The following is a 19,758-nucleotide window of genomic DNA, read 5'->3' as shown; positions in this document are numbered from 1 at the left end:
CACACTCCTTTAATCCCAGCACTTGGGAGGCAGAAGCAGGCGTATCTCTGAGTTCAAGGCCAGCCTGGTCTACAAAGTGAGTTCCAGGACAGCCAGGGCTACACAGAAAAACCCTGTCTTGAAAAAACAAACAAACAAATGAAAACCGCCACCACCAAATGAAGAGCACAAACACACCGAAGGTGAGGGAAATGGAAAGGACAGGAACCTAACTGGATGTCACCCATGCACCGTCAGTTCAGGGCCAGCCTTTGTTCTGTGCAACTCTCCTCAGAGGCCTGAGTTGTTTCAAGTTACAAATACTTTGTTTCAGCTAGAAATATTTCATGTAGTTTTAAAAGATGAGATTAAAAAACAGCTCCATGTCATGGATATCTTCCAATAGCTAGTTGTTGAGGACACGTCTCTGCTCATCCCCAGTTTTATTAATGTGTTTGTTGCAGTATAGAACTGTCCAATAACATGTGTTCCAAACACCTTTTGATATATTGCTTTATTCTTTTTATTTTCTCCTTTTCAAAGTATTTGAGAACTGCATCCTCATGTTTCAGTATTCTCCTGTCATCTCTGTTTTCTGTAATTGGAAATGGTTAGATTTCCTTACAGGAGCGCCGAATGCGGAGCAGTGGGTAGGTTAGTGAGCACGTACGTGGTTGTCCCTCTCAGTACCCTGAGCAGTACCACTATTGTTTATCAGCTGGTCTTTCCCTGTAAACAGATCCCCCCATTATCAATTAAGTCAATCCTTTGAAAACACAGATTTTGAATTGTGACAGTAAGAAAGTCTGAACCAGTATAGCCTAAAAATATTTTTAAAATTTAGAAAAAGTATGTCACAAGTGTATAAAATATATGTAGACAGTAGTCTATTTTTTTATTTTCTATCATAAAGCACACACCTATTAAAAAAGTAAAATGTGTCAGAACTTAACTGGTAGTACATAATTGCATGACCCCTCACAGTAGAGATGTGACCAAGCCCGAAGATGGCAGCATTAAATGCTCAGCTGACTGCACTCCGGCTGCGCTGCGGTCATTGCAGAACCACCTGCTGTTCTGTGGTGGGGGCTGAGTACTGAGAGCTCCTGGGTGACACGGTCATCATGCGAGCAGTGACTCTCCAGTACGCCGCTTGTCACAGTGGAAGGAAATCCCGGAGCTGCTGGGCTGCAGAGTGGGTTAAAGCCAGCTTGGACAGATTAGTGAGAAACTGTCTCAGAAGAAGGATAAAATGATAGGTGGGGAGAGAGCTCACAGCTAACGGCCTTCCTGGTCTGCAGCATGCGTGAGAGCCTGTGTTCAAGCTCCAATAGTGCAAAAGGGGAGAAAAAACAACCTTTCACGCTTCTTACGTGTTTCACAATACACACTACATCACAACATACAAAGTATGTGTTCAAACTTATGGCTTCCGGTCATCAGCAGGCTATTAGTGCTTAAGTTTTGGAGGAGTCAATGAAACAAATGGATTTTTTATTTTCCCTGATATGTGGGTGTAGGGGGACACCTCTAATCCCCGAACTGCTTGGTAGGCAGCCACATCTGGTTAATCTGAAGCAGCTTCGATGAGGAAAGGTGGAATAAACTCCAGACAGTTTGTCTTTAACTAGCATTGTGAAATGATTTGGGAACCCAGCATTCCCAAAGATAACTGCTAAGCTGTTCTTAAAAAAATTCTTACACTAAGTACATGGATTTAGATTTATATGCATTTGATGTTTTTTAAGTCTTTAAAAAAAGCCTTTTGTTATTTTTATTTTTGTAGATATTTAGATTGATGTTTTATGGGTGATTCTACCAGTTCATTCTTGAGTCCTTTTAATGAGTCCATGAGAAATAGCTTGGTAACCTGCATTCTTTGTGCTATGATACCTATGTTTACACATTTTCTGTCCTGGACTGTAAGCTGTCATTTCTTTAGGGATTTGTCCTTGTAAAAAGAAGTTTAAATTGTATTTATTGTTTGTGTGTACATGCCTATAACTTTTAGGAGTCACTCTTGCAGCCTGTCGGGACAAGGTCTTGTTTTGTTGTGCTGTGTATTCCTGGCTAGTTAGCCAGAGCTCTGACAGCGATGCCGCCTTCCACCTCTGTCTAGCTGTAGGAGTGTTGAGATCACAGAGACACAGCCCGGCATCTGACCTTCTTACGTGGGTTCAAATGACTGAATTGAGGCCATTTTGCTTGTGTGACAAGTGCTTTACCTGCAGAGCTATCTCATCAGTATAGGAGCCTGTTTCTTTTAGTACAAGGTTGTGTTTAGAAATCCTAGCTACGCTGGTTGTGGTGCCGCACGCCGGTAGGATTTGCTTAAGAAGGCAGAGGCAGGAGGATCATGAGTTCGAGGCCAGCCAAATTAAAAAAAAAAACAACTTAGCTACTAGATTGTTTGTATGCTTTTGTAGTGGATAGAGCTAGAAAATGACTTTCCTCTTTAATTTTGCCTTTTGAATTATTTTACATAATTTAAGTTTATTTGTTGGTATTAGGATTGTGCCCAGGGCCTCATGTGTGCTAAGCATTCACTCTACAACTGAGCTATGCCTCGGCCCCTAATTTTCCTTTTAAGAAAAAGCTGTGAGCCCTATGCCGATACTTCCCGTTCACATTGATGCCTGTAGTGTATTACTATGATTTTATTATCTTGCTTGACCAGGCTGAAAATGTGATTCTTAGACACCAGCTCCATTTCTCATTTGTTTTTAGCACACAACATGCTCTCAGAACTAGCAGTATTATTTTGATAGTCCTTCTCCGCCCCTTATCTGTGGGCATACTCCAAGACCCTCAGGATATGCCAGGTGCCTAAAGCACAGATTGTACCAAACCCTACGTAAACTTTCCCCTAGGATGCCTTGTGATAAGGTTAGGCACAGTCAAAAATGGACAATGACTAACGATTGTAATAATATTCTGCAAAAAGTATAGTTAATGATGATGAAGTGTATAGTCCTTGGTTAAGACTGTATTACGATTTATCCAGTTAGATCCTCATTTGTCAGTATTTGGATTATTTCCATTTCCCCTTTTTGAGACAAAATCTCAGTGCATCACTCAGGCTTGAACTCAGTTCTCTTGCCGTAGCCTCCTGACTGCTGGGGAGATAGGTGTGCTTCCATTTCCTTAGCTACAGCAGTGCAACGTGTCTGTCTGTCTGTATATCATATATATAGTATTATTATCATTATTATTTTAAACTTTTGCCAGCACAACTGTGATTCCGATTCTAAAAAGTGTGATTCCTAGGTCAAAGGGAAATTGCTTAAGAGTTGTTAGGTTCTGGCAGTGTTTGAGTTTGTGCTAGTGGGAGATGTTGGTGCCATTTATGACAAGTTTATTAGTCCTCTGATTAACTATAAGAAATATTTCCATATTGCAAAATACAAATAAACCTCTTATTTTATTTGTCAGGTTTGTTTCAAAATCATCACTACCACTACTTACCATAAACTGTTTATGATAGAACATTATTGTCCTGAAAGTTGAAACTGCTTTAACTGATTTTATAATTAGCTTATACTGTTGCAGCCTGTCTTTATAAAGATAACTGCAGACCCTGAGGTCCTCTTTTTCAAGTAAATGCAGTGTATGCATTAGAAATAGTTGCATTAAATTTATATTTAATATGAAATTGTTTAAAATGTTAAAAATTATCCCCAAAAGTAGACATATTTATTTTTTGTTTATTTAGATAGATGGGTCTTGTCCTCACTGTCCTGGCCTCGCATCACAGATGACTCCATGGAGGTTCAGGGAACTGAACTCATGTCTTGGACATTGTAGAACAGCGAGGGCTTTAAGTACTGGTATAGTCCCTCTGAATTTAGTGACCTGAGGGCTGATGAACAGTAACTCAAATCTGTCACGACAGGTTGAGTTGAGTCACTCTGTCCCTATGGCCCTTTAGATTGCTTAAGAAAAGAATAGGGCTGTCAAATATCAAATGAGTGGCTAGGGAGCCACCACCACTGATAGTCACTAGGTGGTTAATGATCAAGGAATTTGAGCAGCTGATAGTTTATCTATAAAAAGCAGCCATAATATTTATCAAGTAAGGGTTTTTCTACAAGTTTTTTTTTTTTTTAACTGTTTAGCATTTAAAGGTTAAAAACAAATAGAAAGAACTCTGGAGATGAAGTAACATTATAACAGTGATTTTTGCTCATTAAAGGGCTCCATTTTACTAAAACATCATATTGTTGAGTAAGTACTGTCTATTCTCCTAAAGTAGAATGAATTTATGGCTTTAAGTGGATATCTATATATAATGTTTTTCTCTTCTTTTGATAGGCATTTGGGGTCACAACTTTGTGAATTAGAAAAGCTGATTGATAAAATGATGATTGCAGAATTTTCTACTTACTCTCGTAGTGACTTAAATAGACCACTGGACGGGGACTGTCAAGTTTTAGAAGAGGTATGTGTTTGAACTGTGCAGTCCAGGTATTGTCTTTGCTAGTATTGTTTCCTTCACAGCTTCAGTTTATAACACGTTCTTCTCGGATCACAGTGAGCACAATTACCTCAGATTTCGATGTCTGTCAGACTTGTGAGGCCCTGTGCTAGCCATGTCTTTAATAAGCATCATAAATGTTAGTATCCTGAGAAGTAGACAGTGGAGTAATGTCATGGCCTACTTAGAAAAAGGAGTTGAAGTAAGGTCTTCAAAAGTTATAAACCAAGTTCCAAATAGAGATGTAGGATGAATGACTTAATTTATATTCCATGAGCAGGTATTCACTGGGGTTTATCTTCTGTAAAAAGTGATGGTTATGTGATAATATGTTAATCATTCAAGTTTACTGATGACTTCTTCTGAACATGTTTTATTTGTATGTGTATGTACATATACCCAGGCTGTACTGACCGGTAGTTTTGCAGTGCAGATCATTGCTAAGAACTACCAGGGAGAAAAGACTCTAAAGTCCCTGACTTATAATGACCCAAAGAGGTGTGCATGTTAGCAGTGGACATCCCACTCAGAGTCCAGATTCTATTCCAGTCTTCCGGGCCACAGGGACCTTGACCAGTTATCAGTGTTGGTAGATAGTCTCTAACGGGCAATGAGGACAAAAGACCTCTTAGTATTGCGTCGTCCTTCAGCCACTTCATTTTGTCCATTGTGGTAGAACAGGATTTACCTGTTGGAGAACACAGACCACAAAAACCTGATGGAAGATTGCTGTGGGAGTGGTGACGTCATCCTTCTGGAAGCACCACCCTGTGTGCAGGCAGAAATCTGAGGGTCTGACACAACCCTTTTGATAAATGTTTCTACTTTTAAATTAAAATTCAAATATAAAATTATATATCTTTCTTCTGTTTTAATAGGAAAGATTAGTATCTCTTGTATTTGGGCTTTTGAAACAAAGAAAACTTAATTTTTTAGAAATCTATGGTGAAGAAATGATTACTACAGCAAAGAATATCATTAAAGAGGTATTGTACATTTTTATTTGATATGCGATATGAAACCTGTGAAGTTCATTTTTATGTCACATAGTAATATATAAGATATGCAGTATAATAGTAATACTTGATCATTTTGTTTAAAATTGCATACATGGAAAAATAAGAGAAAAGTAAGAGAAGCATAGCCTACAGTCAAGAGCACTACTTTAGAATATTTTTATTTATGGATATTTTGGGTTTCTTATTGTTGTACATATGACTTTTGTTTAATACATACAACTGCATTGTTGTCTGAAAACATTTTACTAATTTATTCTCCCCACTCTAAGTATGTAAGTGTTAACTTCCTTTCCCCCTGCTTAGAAAGTTAGTGATAACATAAGATCTGTTAGACTTGACCCCAGTGCTGGGGGTTAACCCAGGCTTTGTGTTGTATGTTAGACAAGGACTCTGCTGCAGAGCCGAACCCCCAGCTCCACCATGTTGTTAGCTCCCCTGATCTTTGTTTTGAGTTTTTTTAAACTTAGATAATTTTACATATGTTTATTAGGCTTAGTCACCATTAGGTTGAATGTACATATATAAGTTTTCATTGTTTATATAAAATACACAAAGCCTGTAATTGCCTTTTTTTTTTTTTTTTTTTTTTTTTTTTTTTTTTTTTTTTTACTTAAACTGGTTGAAACACTATTTCTAAATGGGTATAACCATCTTGGAAAATTGTTGGCAGTATTTACTAATGCTAACTATATATGCATTATAACACAGAATTTCTGTTCTTAAGTATTCACCTAACAGAAGTACTGAGGTAAATTCATTCAAATACAACACAGTAGAATGTACATGGCAGTACCATTTGCCATTAGAGAAAAATGAACATTCTAAATTGCGTTATCAGAAAATTCTGATAAACAGAATTGTGGTGTATATATACAATGAAATACTATATTGCAATGCGACTGAATGAATTATTCATAGCTGCATAAATGAATAGTATAGACATCTGTAAAGCCAGACACAAAAAGTATACACTGCAGGATTCTCTGCATGTGTGATTCAGATACAGGCAAAATGAATCATACTTTAGAAATGTATTAGTAGCCACTTTTTGGCTCTGGAGTGATTGATAGTCACTTAAGAGCTCTGGCTGCCTTTGCAGAGGATCAGGGTTCGTGAACACCCTCGTGGTGGCCCGCAACAGTTAACTTCAGTTGCAGTGGTTCCAGCACCCTCTTCTGGCCTCTACAGGCACTGCATGCATGTGACACAGACAGATGTTTAGGGAACACTAATACACATAAAATACAAGTAAATAAAACCTTAAGAGACAGTGACCTTTGATAAGAGTACTACTGGGCAGAGAATGGAATTCTAAGCACTTTAAATGTTCACTTTCGCCGGGCGGTGGTGGCGCACGCCTTTAATCCCAGCACTCGGGAGGCAGAGCCAGGCGGATCTCTGTGAGTTCGAGGCCAGCCTGGTCTACCAAGTGAGTTCCAGGAGAGGCGCCAAAGCTACACAGAGAAACCCTGTCTCGAAAAACCAAAAAAAAAAAAAAAAAAAAAAAGTTCACTTTCATTAAGTGAGTTATAGTTCAACTCTCTGTGTGGAAGTGTTACACTTTCTGTATAATTTGTGAGTTTTCTGGGAGTGTGCATTTATTTATTGTAGTGAGGTCTTATTGTTTAATTCTTAGCATTATACATACAAAAAACATTGTAGTCAAGGAGTTCTTTTGTTTTATTTATTAAAAATAAAAAAAATATTTTATGTGTACGAATGCTTTGCTTGCATGTATGTCTGTGTATTACACACGTCTGGTAGCTGAGGAGGCCGGAAGAAGGCATTGGATCCTCTGGAACTGGTTATGAGCTATCAAGTGGGTGCTGGGAATCGAATCTGGGTCCTCTGGAAGAAGAGCCAGTGCTTTTAACCACTGAGCCAATTCTACAGCATAGTTCTTTTACTTTTAATTCACACATGCGTGTGTGAGCCTCTTCGGGTGCATGTGGAGTGATGACCATGCATGTGTGTGTACACATGTGAGGGCTGGAGGACAGCCTTGGGTTCCCTTCAGGAGACATCCACCTTGTGTTTTGAGGTAGCTTCTTACTAAACCTGGAGTTTGCCCAACAGGCTGGGCTGGCCGGCCAGTGAGCCCCAGGGCTCTGCCTGTCTCTGGCTCCCCAGCAGTCTGATTATGGGGTGTGTGGTAACCACACCTGGCTTTTTAACATGACTTCTGGGAATTAGACTCAGGTCCTCACATTTGCAGGACAAGCACCTTACTGACTGAGCTACCCCCAAACCCCAGCCCCAGGGTGTTCTTTTTAAGGTACAGATGAAACACGAATTAGTTGGAATTCTAAAAACAATTAACCAAACTGCCCTTTTTCTTAAATTGCAGCGTGTGATTAATAAAGTTTCACAAATAGAAGAAATAGACACAGATGTTGTTGTGAAGTAAGTATGAACATGTATGTAGCTCTGTGTTTCCCAGTGAGGGGAGCAATGGCACATTTGGATTAGAATTGGAGGAGGACTAAACTAAGCAGTTGTTGACTGAGGTTTGGTTCAGGGTGTAAAAAAGTTATACATGATAATGAAGTACCTTTAAGAGATAGGGAAATGATCACTTAACGAAATTCAGAGGCAGGCTAGTACTGTTGTTGAAGAAAAGCTGCAGCCGTGCATAGAGGAAGCAGTCACCATGAGGTGGCTCTTCAGGGAGGGAACTGGAGGAGTAGGTAGAGTCGAGTCCACCCCTTCTCTCCAGGACTGCATTAGAGCTCCGTGTGAAAGCCTGTGACCACAGACGGGAGGAGCCACAGGTATGCTGTGTTCTTCCTTCTGCGCCCTCTCTCCTTGCTACACCATGCAGGTGTTGATCTCTCTCCAGATGTGTAAACCCTGCTGCCTTCTTTAGGTCCTTGCTCTTGTGCTTTGGGCCTACTATTAAGTACAATAAAGGATGCTTGAGGAAAAGCAGTGATACTTCCACAGTTGATCTGTTAGCTGAGATTGTCACGCTGTGATCATGGGCAGGTAGCATATGCAACATGGATACATTGAAGGAAGGGGTGATTCTAATCCAAGGCGGGGAGGGGAGGAGTAGTCATCATATTACTCACAACAGGGATACATTGTTCTTTTGGGGACATTTCCACTGAGTGTTACCTGCTTTGAACACAGGTAATATAACAAAAGCATAAAACTGTAGAAAAAGAGTTGGCTGCTGTGTCTTTGCTTTCTCTAGTCTGGATAAGGACTCGCTATCGGCCAAGCCTGCAGGTTGGCTTTTTAGGGCAAAGTTGGGTATAGAAGGGGAATAGAGGGTTAATACAAAGTGGGAGGGATGGAGGATAACTTCTTACAGTGGGGGGAGCAAGTATTAAGTTTAAATCACTTAGCTCTACCGTCGAGCTTCTAGGGCTTTGAGGAGTTTGAGTATTTAATTTTCAATTGCCTGTGTCCATAATTTTTTGTTTTCATCTTGAAATTCCTATTCTTTTGAGAAGGATAGTGATAAATATTTTATGACTGAATTCTTCATATATTTAGGTATCTAAACCTTATCTGGCCAAAGATACAAACACTGATAGCATAGTTTTTAAGGTTCTCTGGGCCAAACCCCTAGAATGGAGATGTGGAGTGTTAGAATTCTCGCACTATTCCTTGGCACATCTGTTTCAGGATTGGCTGGAGCACCTGTTATCAAGGAGGAGCTACTGGGAGACAGGGCATGGACACTTTTAGGAAGCTCAGGAAAACAGGGACTTGTTTTCTTGCTCTTGTGCAGACTAGTTTTATGTCAGCTTGATGTAAGCTAGAATCATTTGGGAAAAGGGCTCTTAGTTGAGAAAATGAGCCCATAAGATTGGCCTGTAGGCAGATCTATAGTACATTTTCTTAACTAGTGATTAATGTTGGAGGGCCCAGTCCACTGTGGATGAGCTGGTTGGGGTCCTTGGTGCTATAAGAAAGCCAACCGAGCAAACCACAGAGAACAAGCCTGTAAGCAGGACTCCTCCATGGCCTCTGCATCAGTTCCTGCCTCCAGGTTTCTGCCCCGAGTTCCCCACCTGACTCCATGGCCTCTGCATCAGTTCCTGCCTCCAGGTTCCTGCCCCGAGTTCCCCACCTGAGTTCTCTCAGCAATGCAGTGTGACCTGAGAGTTGTCAGCTAAAATAGACTCTTTCTTCCCTGATTTGTTTGTGGTCATGGTTGTCTTCCAGAGCAGTGAAAACCCTAGCTAAGACACTGTAAGGAATTTTTCAACCTGTGTAGAGAGCTTCCTGGTAGCCAGTACAAGAACACTTTTCTTTTTTCTTTCTTTCTTTTTTTTTTAAATAAACTCATGGCTATAGCAGCATTCACTGGAAATCTAGAGTAATGAGTTACTTTTGTTATATATAAAATCTCTTCAGGGGATTCTGTTTTGTTAACCTGTTTGATATTGGAAGTTATTAATTGATAGCAACTATCAAAGTAATTCTGGCTGACATCATTTATTAACTGTACCATATGTTGCTGATAGCATTTTCTATCAATGTCTTTAATGTTTGTAATTGTATAAGATGCATACTTTCTCTCATGTTAAAATGGAAAAAGAAACAAACAAACAAACAAACCTGAAGCAGGGAAGGCTCAGCACTTGGCAGAGTTCTGCAACCAGCAAGTGCATTAAACAGCGGGGGTTCCGAGCTCCTTCGCTACTTCCCGAGTCCACACCATCAGGTGTCCTACTTCTCCTTGGTGGAGAAGTGCTTTATTAAATCTGTCGAGGGAAATGTTATACTTCTGTCATTATTCCACAAAAGATCCTTCCTTTTGGCTAATGTCAGTCTATGGTTTATTTCTTCAGAGGTCACAAAACATTCTCACATGGGATTGCAGTATGATAAGGACCATTTGCCAGTGTACTTGATTGTACTAGTCAGTCAGAATGGTATATAAACAGGTAGAGTTTGGTAATTGACCTCTTTAGCTCAGCAGTCTATGATTTTAGTTAGGACTCTAAATAAATGGCACTTTATTTTTATGTAATATTTAGTATCCTTCATCTTATAGATGTTATCATATTGGTCCAGAGACAGTTATTTTTGTTTAAAATTTTTTATAGGCTTGCAGATCAAATGAGAATGTTGAATTTCCCCCAGTGGATTGACCTGTTAAAGGATATTTTCTCTAAGTTTACAGTTTTCCTACAGAGGGTTAAGGTAAGCTCACACATCGGTTGCCTGGACTATCTCTGATATTCAGTCAGCTTTCCGGACAGAATCATAGAACTGAAATGTACCTGGATGTAGGTCAGCCTTATGTACGTAATGATGTCTTTAAGCCTTGGCTCAAGTTTCTTGCATTTCCCCTAGTCTGTCTTTGTGCTGATTGGACTCGCTTAGCCTAAACTGATTTTGGAGATTTGAACTTGGAGTCTGCTTCCTTAGAGTCATGTCTCTCCCCACCCCTACCCCCACTCTCCCCACCCAAAAAAGAAATCAGATGCTTGAGAGAGGAAGCAATATATAATGAGACTTGCAACCATGAATGTCAAAGTCCCTTATATCTTTTTTTTATAGATTAATTTATTTATTACGTATACAGTATTCTGCCTGCATGTATGGCTGCATGCCAGAAGAGGGCGCAAGATCTCATTCCAGGTGGTTATTAGTCACCGTGTGGTTGCTGGGAATTGAACTCAGGACCTCTGGAAGAACAGTTAATGCTCTTAACCTCTGAGCCATCTCTCCAGCCCCACCCTTACATCTTAATAGTTCATAAAGATACTGATTTATATAAACTTGTTCATTCACCTAGCTGGCAGTGTTTTATTGAGTATTTCCTCCATATCAAGTACCATTGTTTAGAATAATAATATTGAGATGGATCTAACTTCAATATTATTGTAGTAGAAAGAGACCTAAATAAATAAAAGATAATTTTAGATGATAAACAAATGTTCTTAAACAAATAAGCAAAACAAAACAAACAAACAAAAAACCCCACAACCAAACAACCACCACTGTGTAGTGGGATAAAGCTGTTGTAGAGAGTCAGGATGGTCTCTTTGAGGAAGCTGCCATTTGTGCCAAAACCCGAGTGATGAGAAGGACAGTGTGCAAAGGTCCCAGTGAGGAGCACTCTGCAGAGGAGGAGGCATTGAGTGAGAACAATCTCGGAATGTTGAGACAGAGGAGCTGGCTGTCACAATGGTCAAGCAGTGAGGGGTGCCGATGTAAGAGATGGTCAGGGCATGGGGTTGCTTAGGCACCTAAGTTACTGTTCTTTTAAGCAGCCGTACTTACTAATCAGTTTCTCTGAGAAACAGGTTATATCTGATACAGCATGTTAATGAAATACATAGTGTGTTGTAGGGAAATATCCATAAAAAAGGAATTAGAATATAAGTACTCTGATTTCTAAGCTGTAGTGAACCTACTTCTCCTATACAGTTGGTCTTTACAAGTCACTGTTAGTGTGCAATACAAAGCTGATAAAAATTGTAACATTTGTTATAGGACTTTGATTCATTCATGATTGTAGATGTTCAGAATTGTGTCCACGTAATTAACTCCTGTAAATCTTAAGTTCATGACATTTAAATGCATCTTTCTTTTTTTTTTTTTTAAAGATTTATTTATTTATTATGTATACAGTGTTCTGCCTGCATGTATCCCTGCAGGCCAGAAGAAGGAGCCAGATCTCATTACAGATGGTTGTGAGCCGCCATGTGGCTGCTGGGAATTAAACTCAGGACCTCTGGAAGAACAGCCAGTGCTCTTAACCTCTGAGCCATCTCTCTAGCCCTAAATGCATCTTTCTAAAATGTGTCCTATTTTTTCTTTTTGTAGGCAACATTGAATATCATTCACAGTGTTGTTCTCTCAGTTCTTGACAAAAACCAAAGGACTAGAGAATTGGAGGAGATTTCACAGCAGAGGAGTGCTGCAAAGGACAATTCCTTAGACACAGAGGTGGCTTATTTGACCCACGAAGGCTTGTTTATAAGTGATGCTTTCGGGGAGGGTGAGCTAGCCCCTGCAGCAGTTGATACTACCTCTCAAAGAAACACATCTCCAAATAGCGAGCCCTGCAGCAGTGATTCGGTATCTGAACCAGAATGTACTGATTCTTCATCCAGCAAGGAGCAGACACCAGCGTCTGCTGCCCCAGGAGGCCTGGACAGTGTGTGAGTATAGCAGCTTTTGTGAGGGGGGTGACTCTGAACCATTTGATTAGTGGTTTCAGAAAGATTGAGAATTCAGTTCAGTTTGGAAAACTGTAACCTTTTGTCTTGGAATGTAACAAGCTATTAATTTATGAAACATATACTTCATTTTGAAAATGTGTGGAAGGTCTGGAGGTGAGCCTTGGAGGTAGTGGCGACATTGCAGACGTTAGGACTGGTGAGGAACTGGAATGATTTAATGAGACATCCTCATTTCAGTGCTATGGTAATTGATTCCCAGGAAGCCTAGGAGATTTGTGTAAAGGAAACACAACTGTTCCTGGAACCCGTGTCCAATACTGCTCTAGTAGTCTTTCTCTGCTCTCTCCCTCTCTGTTCTGCTGCTTTCTTATTTTATATTAGTAAAGATGTGTTTGACTTACACACTTGATTTTTTTAAAGGCATGAATTTCTTAGTGGATGACATTGTCTTTTAAAACATCATTTAGAAAAATGTGTTTTGAAATTATTTCAGGTTTACAGAAAATTTGCTATAATAGTATGAACACTGACGTACATATCCTTCACCTGAAGTCCCTAGTTCTGAATCGTTTACCACACAGTGAACTGTATTCTCCCCCTCTCTTTTTCCTTCTTCACCTTCCCCTTTTTCTTTGTGTCTGCAATCAGACATAATGCCTCTTTATCTCAGATACCAGAGTGTGTAGTTGCTAAACCAGAACATTTTTTTACGTAATCCAATTACTGTAACAGTAAACAGATAAAGTTAAATGGATAAGTTTTTCCTATCTAACCTGTAGACCAGTCTTAGGTTTAGCAGGTACCCTGTAATACCTGGTATCTAAAAATACAAAACAAAACCTATGAACGCTTTAATTGTTAAGAATAACAAGACTTAGTACTGTTGTTAACACATAAATCAACCTGTGGTCCGGAGCTCATGGAGCTCATGTTTTACTTGAGGTCAGTTTATTACACTTTTCCTTCCTACCAAACAATAATTGAACTGCATTAGTAAATTGATATCTTTTTTTCTGTGTTCCGGCTAATATCTTTATACTTACTAGTTATGATTATTGATATTAAAATCTATATTAAAATTCCGTATCTTGACTGGGCCTGGTGACGCACACCTTTAATCCAGCACCTGGTGGCGGGGTGGCAGAGGCAGGTGAATCTCTGTGAATTTAAAGCCACCTGGTCGACATAGTAAGTTCCAGGAGAGCCAGAGATACAGTGAGACCCTGTCTCAAAAAACAACAACAACAAAAAATTCTGTATCTTAAATAATACACAGTTGATTTATTTATTGAAACATTTCAGAGTTAGGAGATCTTTACCTGAGAGGGGAGCTCTCCTATCCTCACTGTCGAGCCTCCATCTGCATCCAGGTTGCTCTCTGCTCCAGCATTCAATGGCTCCTCGGCACCCTGGCCGGGACAGGAGGGGCTGGCGGCTGGTACTCCTTACTCTGTGTTGCTTCAGACTTTTTAACTGGTGTACAGTGCGTATGTGGGAAAATAGGCAAATTGTAAATGTTCAGCTCAGATTGTTATTTCAGAATGGAAACATGGATCACCACTTAGGTCAAGAAATGGAACAACATAAGCTCCCCAGAAAAATCTACTCATCCCTGCTCCTGCTCTAATCCATTGCCATCTTGAGGCAACTCATTAAAACCATTAGTGGTCTGTGTGTGTATATGTATGCGTGTGCGTGCGTGCGTGCGTGCGTGCGTGCGTGTGTGTGTGTGTGGTTATTGCTGCTTTAGTTTTCAGCTATGTATAGTAGAACCACATTTTTGTGTTTATCTGATTTCTTTTCCTTCAATATGTTTGTGATATTTGCATATAGTGGGAGTTTATTTTTATTTGTATACAAACATTGTCTTTTATGACAACATCAGAATGTAGAGTTCATTCTACTATTAATAAGAATTGAGGTTATTTCCATTTTTAGTGATAGTGACTGCCACACCTTTGGTGATTCCATGGATTGATACCTGGTCTTGTGCATAATAAACACAAAGTCTTGCCACTTAATTAAATGCTTAGCTCTTAAACTCTTGTTGGTATCTTTGATGTACATGCTACAAATACATTTTGGAAAAATATGTATGCAGATACACACACACATATACACACACGCCAACACACAATTACTGAACGCGATATCTTGGTGAGTACACAGCCAGAAAGCACAAGCAGCACATGAGTGAGGGAGAATGTTTGTTGCTGCAGTCAGGAGAGCAGTTCTCAAAATGACATTCTCCTAAAGCAGAAAGGAGGAGGACTGATTGGGAAAGCCTGTAGATATTCGTTTGGGGAAGACACTTTGGGGCTGGCACATTTCTGAGCATATTCACTTTAAACTACACACTACTGGGCATGCTCAGTTAAAGTTACAGTTCAAGAGGAAAAGATGGTGGAAAGGCAGGCCCCTAGATACATCCAGCCAGTCTTGTCAAAGCAGGAGGGAGGAAGATTCTCTAGGTTTCCTTGGCCTGATGCCCAGTTGTACTGACCTAGAAGCCTGTCAGGAGGAGTGCCTGTTGTTCATGTCTTCAGTCACTCCTTCACTCTCTCCGTTGGTTAGTCTTCTACATGTCAGCCATTTTGGAGAACATGTCACAGGTGTAGTTGTTTAAATTTTTATTTTCCCTGTGATTGGTAGGAGAGCACTATACTGTTTCGTTAGCTGCCTCTGTCAAGTGCTTGGAAAAGGCCTTTGCCCACTTTTCTATTAGTGTTTTTCTTTCCCTTTCTTTCTTAATGATTTCTTAGAGTTACTTGTGTAAGCACACATGTCTGCTATTCACCCATACTGCAAATGTCATTTCCACTTTGTGGGTTGACTTCACTCTCTAGCTGAGGTCTTTTTGAACCAAAAGCTACTAACTTTAAAGCTGTCCCTTTCACAATTAGATTGATAGGTTCTCTAATTGATTTTGTGTATCGTGCAAGATTTTCTTCCTTTGTAGATATCCTTTCGACCTAGCCTATTTATCTGGAATGCCATCTCCTTACTGTTCTGTATATGGTAGGTCCTACTCCTGCCCTAAGTCAAATCCTCAGCTCTGTGTAGTAGTTACTCTGCTGTCTCTGTGATAAAGCATGGGTCACTGCAGTGGAAGGGTACTGATCTAGCATGAGGGAGGTCCTAGGTTCACTCTTCAGCTTGTTCTTTCTTCGAAGAACATGGCCTAGAATTTGTACTTCTGACAGTCACTTACACACCGGAGGCTGTAATGGAGCTTGAGAACTAGTCTTTAGCTGGCTGGATATTTGCCCAGCTAAAGCTGTTACCGTGGCAGAGGGAAGAACAAATATTGAAGGCCAGCTAAGTAGCCTGCTGTGACGTTGGAACGTCTTTGAAACAGTGTCTTTCCTATTGTCACTGTGGTTCACTTAATTTCTAGAGTCTTCCCTGGCTTTCCCTCATTACATGTGACCATAGGATGAAATGGTGACTGCAGATGGCCCGCCTGTGTTCAGCTTGTACACCAATGCCTCAGGGCTTTGCAGCTCAGCAAGGAAATGACTGGGAAGTTAAGAGCAATTAAACTTGAAGATCGTTTCCAATGAAAAAAATGACAGCTAATTAAACAAGATTTTAAAAGTTCACCCTTTTGTGATGAGGTCACTGCACTATTTAAAAACTTGTTTTTTATTTGCTATTTTCTGTCTATGTTCTTGTTAGTCAGTAGCACATTGCCAAGAGGTCTAAATTCCCCAGTGATTCCATTCATGGCAAATTGTAGTAATCCTTCAGAAGATAAGACTTTATTTCAGTAGTAAATTTGAATCTTTAACTTTAAGTGAGCATTGTTGTTGGAGTTGGTATTAGTACCAGCCTGTTTATATAGAAATAATTGTTTTGAGCGTTGGAGTTGAGTTTATACCAGAACACAGGTCAGAAAGCTGGTTGTAGTGGTATGTTCTTGAACTCCCAGAGCTGGGGAGGCAGACATGTAAATCACTGGGGCTCACTGCAGCCAGCCTAGCCCACTTGCTGAGCCAGTGAGTGGTCCTGAGGAAGGGAACCCATGGTTGCTCTCTGCCTCCATTTGCATCCACCATATCTGTATACTAACCCACCTCCCACAACTATGGAGCAGGGGAAGCTTAATGAATTAGAGACCAATTCTGGATTTTAGTCTTACTCTTGCACCTGTGGGTAGATAAACTACTGAGGTTCAGTGTCCACCTGCCTCAGTATGAGGACTGAATGAGACTGTTCTGAGAGCGCTTTAATGCTGTTAACCCTGCGTTATTTTAAGGCATTAGTAAATCGGTGTAGTGGTATAATTTTGAGGAATAAATGATAACTTTCTTCAATATCTTAACCCAGTTAGAGTAATACATTGCTTCTAAGTACTATAAATTAGAGCCCATTAGTAATGTCTTTGAAAAGTGTGTTTTTCAGACGGAAGAGTTGTAATGGCACAGGCACTTCACTTGGCTTATGATGACACGGAAGTGAACTGTTACAGGCTTAGACTTGGTGACCGTTATAATATGCATCTTTAGTTAAAAATAGGAAAAAATCTTACATTTCCCTTCAAAATATAAACACAGCTGTATAATACAGCTTCCTTGAGGGTAGCAGTCTGCTTATCTGTCCATTGCTTAGCACTTCAGTAAGTAAGCCACTAAGTAAATTAGAATCAGAGCAGGAAAGAGCCTGCTTGCTGGGGAATACCATCCCTTCCAGTCAGAGGAGTGTGAGCTAAGTGTTGGAACTAGCAGAGCAAAGGAAGTTATTTATGGGATGTTACCTTGGTAGCTCTTTGTCTTCTTTGATCCATCACCTGTGGAGAATGTGTTTACCATGTTTCCTGACGAAATGTCATTTTATCATTTTCAGAGTTGGTGAAGACATGAGATTAACTGACTTGGAGCTAGGAAAATTAGCAAGTAACATCCAGGAATTACTGTGTAGTGCTTCAGATGTATGCCATGATCGAGCTGTCAAATTTCTCATGTCAAGAGCAAAGGTATTTTCATAACGCCTTGGAGATTTTCTGTTTACACAGAGTCTGACTTTAGAGATCCAAGTTAGACTTTGCCTATGTCCATGCCTTGTCACAGTCTTCTAGTTTTAGCACTTGAAAAGTTGATGGTATTACTGCTGTGTTCTTCTAGGTAGCTACTGAAATGTCAAATAATTAAACAAAATAAATGGAAAACCTTTAAACCATTCTTTTCAAAATAATGGTTTGTTTAAAAGGCTTGTTTAAAAATGTAACACCTTATTAATTAATTTGAATCTAATATGCTATTTTACATATATACAAAACAAATAAGGTGTTAATAAAATTGAATTCCAATATTATAAAAATGTATCGGATAACATGAACTCATTATATTGACTCAAGTCATTATGTGATATTTTACACTTAGGACGGTTTCCTTGAAAAGCTAAACTCCACGGAGTTCATAGCACTTTCGAGATTAGTGGAGACCTTCATTATGGACACGGAGCAGATCTGTGGGAGGAAGAGCACGTCCCTGCTCGGGGCCCTGCAGAGCCAGGCCAATAAGTTTGTGAGCAGGTTCCATGAAGAGAGGCGGACCAAACTCAGGTAGGACCATGTCCGTATTCTTCTTTCCTTCTCTGTACAGAGCAGTTACATTTTTAAATGAAAGTGGAGTTGAGTGACAGGCAAAATTCTTGAGAGTGTAAAAGTAAGATCACATTTCTTGGCTTTTCAGATGGAATTGAAATATTTATTTCTGCCCAGCCTTAATACAGGGGAGGTGCTTAGTCTTACCGCAACTTGATATGCCATGCTTTGTTGATACCCATGGGAGACCTGGCCCTTTCCTGAACAGAAACAGAGGAGGAGTGGATTGGGGGGTGAGGGTTGAGTGGATAGGAGGTGGGGGTAGGGAAGGGGAAGAGAGGAGGGAGGGGAAACTGTGGTCAGGTTGTAAAATAAATAAATATTTATTTCTATTGAAGTCTATCAGTGGGTCCTCAGTGGATGTTTCTTTCTTACTCAAGGTTGACTAAATTGTTTTCTTTGCTGATTTTGGCTAGGCTGAGAGACAGAAGATAGTTTGGAAAAGTATTAGTTCCATTAGTCGGTGGGTCTGGTTTATCATGACAGTCAGCACTGAGTACTGCCAACTTGCTAGACATCTTCTTCCTTTTATTTTAATTAGGAGAATGTTATTGAAATGTTCACCTGCCTTTCTTTTTACTTTTGAACAGCCTTCTTTTAGACAATGAGCGTTGGAAGCAAGCTGATGTTCCTGCAGAATTTCAGGATCTTGTTGATTCTATAGCAGATGGAAAGATTGCTTTACCTGAAAAAAAGCCAGCAGGTATGTGTGGTCTCTCACACACTGTCCCTTATATTGATGACTAGGGCTTACTGTCTGTCCCTGAACAACTCATAGTCTTTCCATTCTACTTCATGCAAACAAATGCTTTTCCAAATAAAGTTATACATATAGATGCATTAACCATTAACCATGTTTTTTTGTTTTCCTGGAAAGTTAAGAGTTTTGACTTCTTTGGAGGTTCTTGTGGTAGGAGTTTTTGTACACATGGTTTCTGTCCCTGTCCCCCTGAGCCTGCCTTGCTGAACAACACAAGTGTATGCTGTTAAAACTCAGGTTTGCTAGTCCTCATGACTCCATCCATTGTGAGTTCACTGACTTCCCAGGTACTGGTGTAGGTACCAGAGAAGTGAAGGTTAACTGATATCAATATTGAGTGCTTGTTTGGTGCTACACATTGTTGTTTGAAGCAGTTTACTGTAGCTAAAGTTTTCCTGGTTCAGCTCAGCCCCCGCGGCCCTGTGGCCGGACGCTTGGACTCAAGTAAACACACAGAGCCTTATAATACTTATAAACTGCATGGCCATGGCAGGCTTCTTGCTATCTAGTTTTTATATCTTAAATTAACCCATTTCTGTTAATCTATACGTGTTCCATGGCTTTACCTGTTGCCTTTACATGTTGCTCCCTGGAAAGCAGGCTAGCATCTCCTCACTCAGCCTTCCACTTCCCAGAATCCTCTTTTCTCCTTGTCCCGCCTATACTTGCTGCCTGGCTACTGGCCAATCAGCACTTTATTTATCAATCAATTGTCCACAGCAGTTTACGGATATTATATCATTGACACTCTGCAAACTAGGTTGTTTAAC

At 40.0% G+C, this 19,758-nt stretch overlaps 1 protein-coding gene across 2 annotated transcripts in view; it reads left to right on the top strand.

The window, feature by feature from the left end:
* The window catches only part of Vps54 (VPS54 subunit of GARP complex), a 91,353-nt gene that overhangs the window by 45,584 nt on the left and 26,011 nt on the right, over window positions 1–19,758 (top strand). For both annotated transcript variants that reach the window (XM_059275378.1, XM_059275377.1), the window contains exons 8-15: window positions 4,291–4,417; window positions 5,332–5,439; window positions 7,820–7,875; window positions 10,536–10,632; window positions 12,265–12,602; window positions 17,469–17,598; window positions 18,005–18,186; window positions 18,819–18,931. In XM_059275378.1, coding sequence (XP_059131361.1) covers window positions 4,291–4,417; window positions 5,332–5,439; window positions 7,820–7,875; window positions 10,536–10,632; window positions 12,265–12,602; window positions 17,469–17,598; window positions 18,005–18,186; window positions 18,819–18,931 — 1,151 coding nt within the window. The remainder of the gene's footprint in view (window positions 1–4,290; window positions 4,418–5,331; window positions 5,440–7,819; window positions 7,876–10,535; window positions 10,633–12,264; window positions 12,603–17,468; window positions 17,599–18,004; window positions 18,187–18,818; window positions 18,932–19,758) is intronic.

This window comes from Peromyscus eremicus, chromosome 10, assembly GCF_949786415.1.
Source record: "Peromyscus eremicus chromosome 10, PerEre_H2_v1, whole genome shotgun sequence".
NCBI classification, from domain to species: domain Eukaryota; kingdom Metazoa; phylum Chordata; class Mammalia; order Rodentia; family Cricetidae; genus Peromyscus; species Peromyscus eremicus.
The sequence above is the reverse complement of the archived record's forward strand: the minus strand, read 5'-3'. Positions and strand labels throughout refer to the sequence as shown.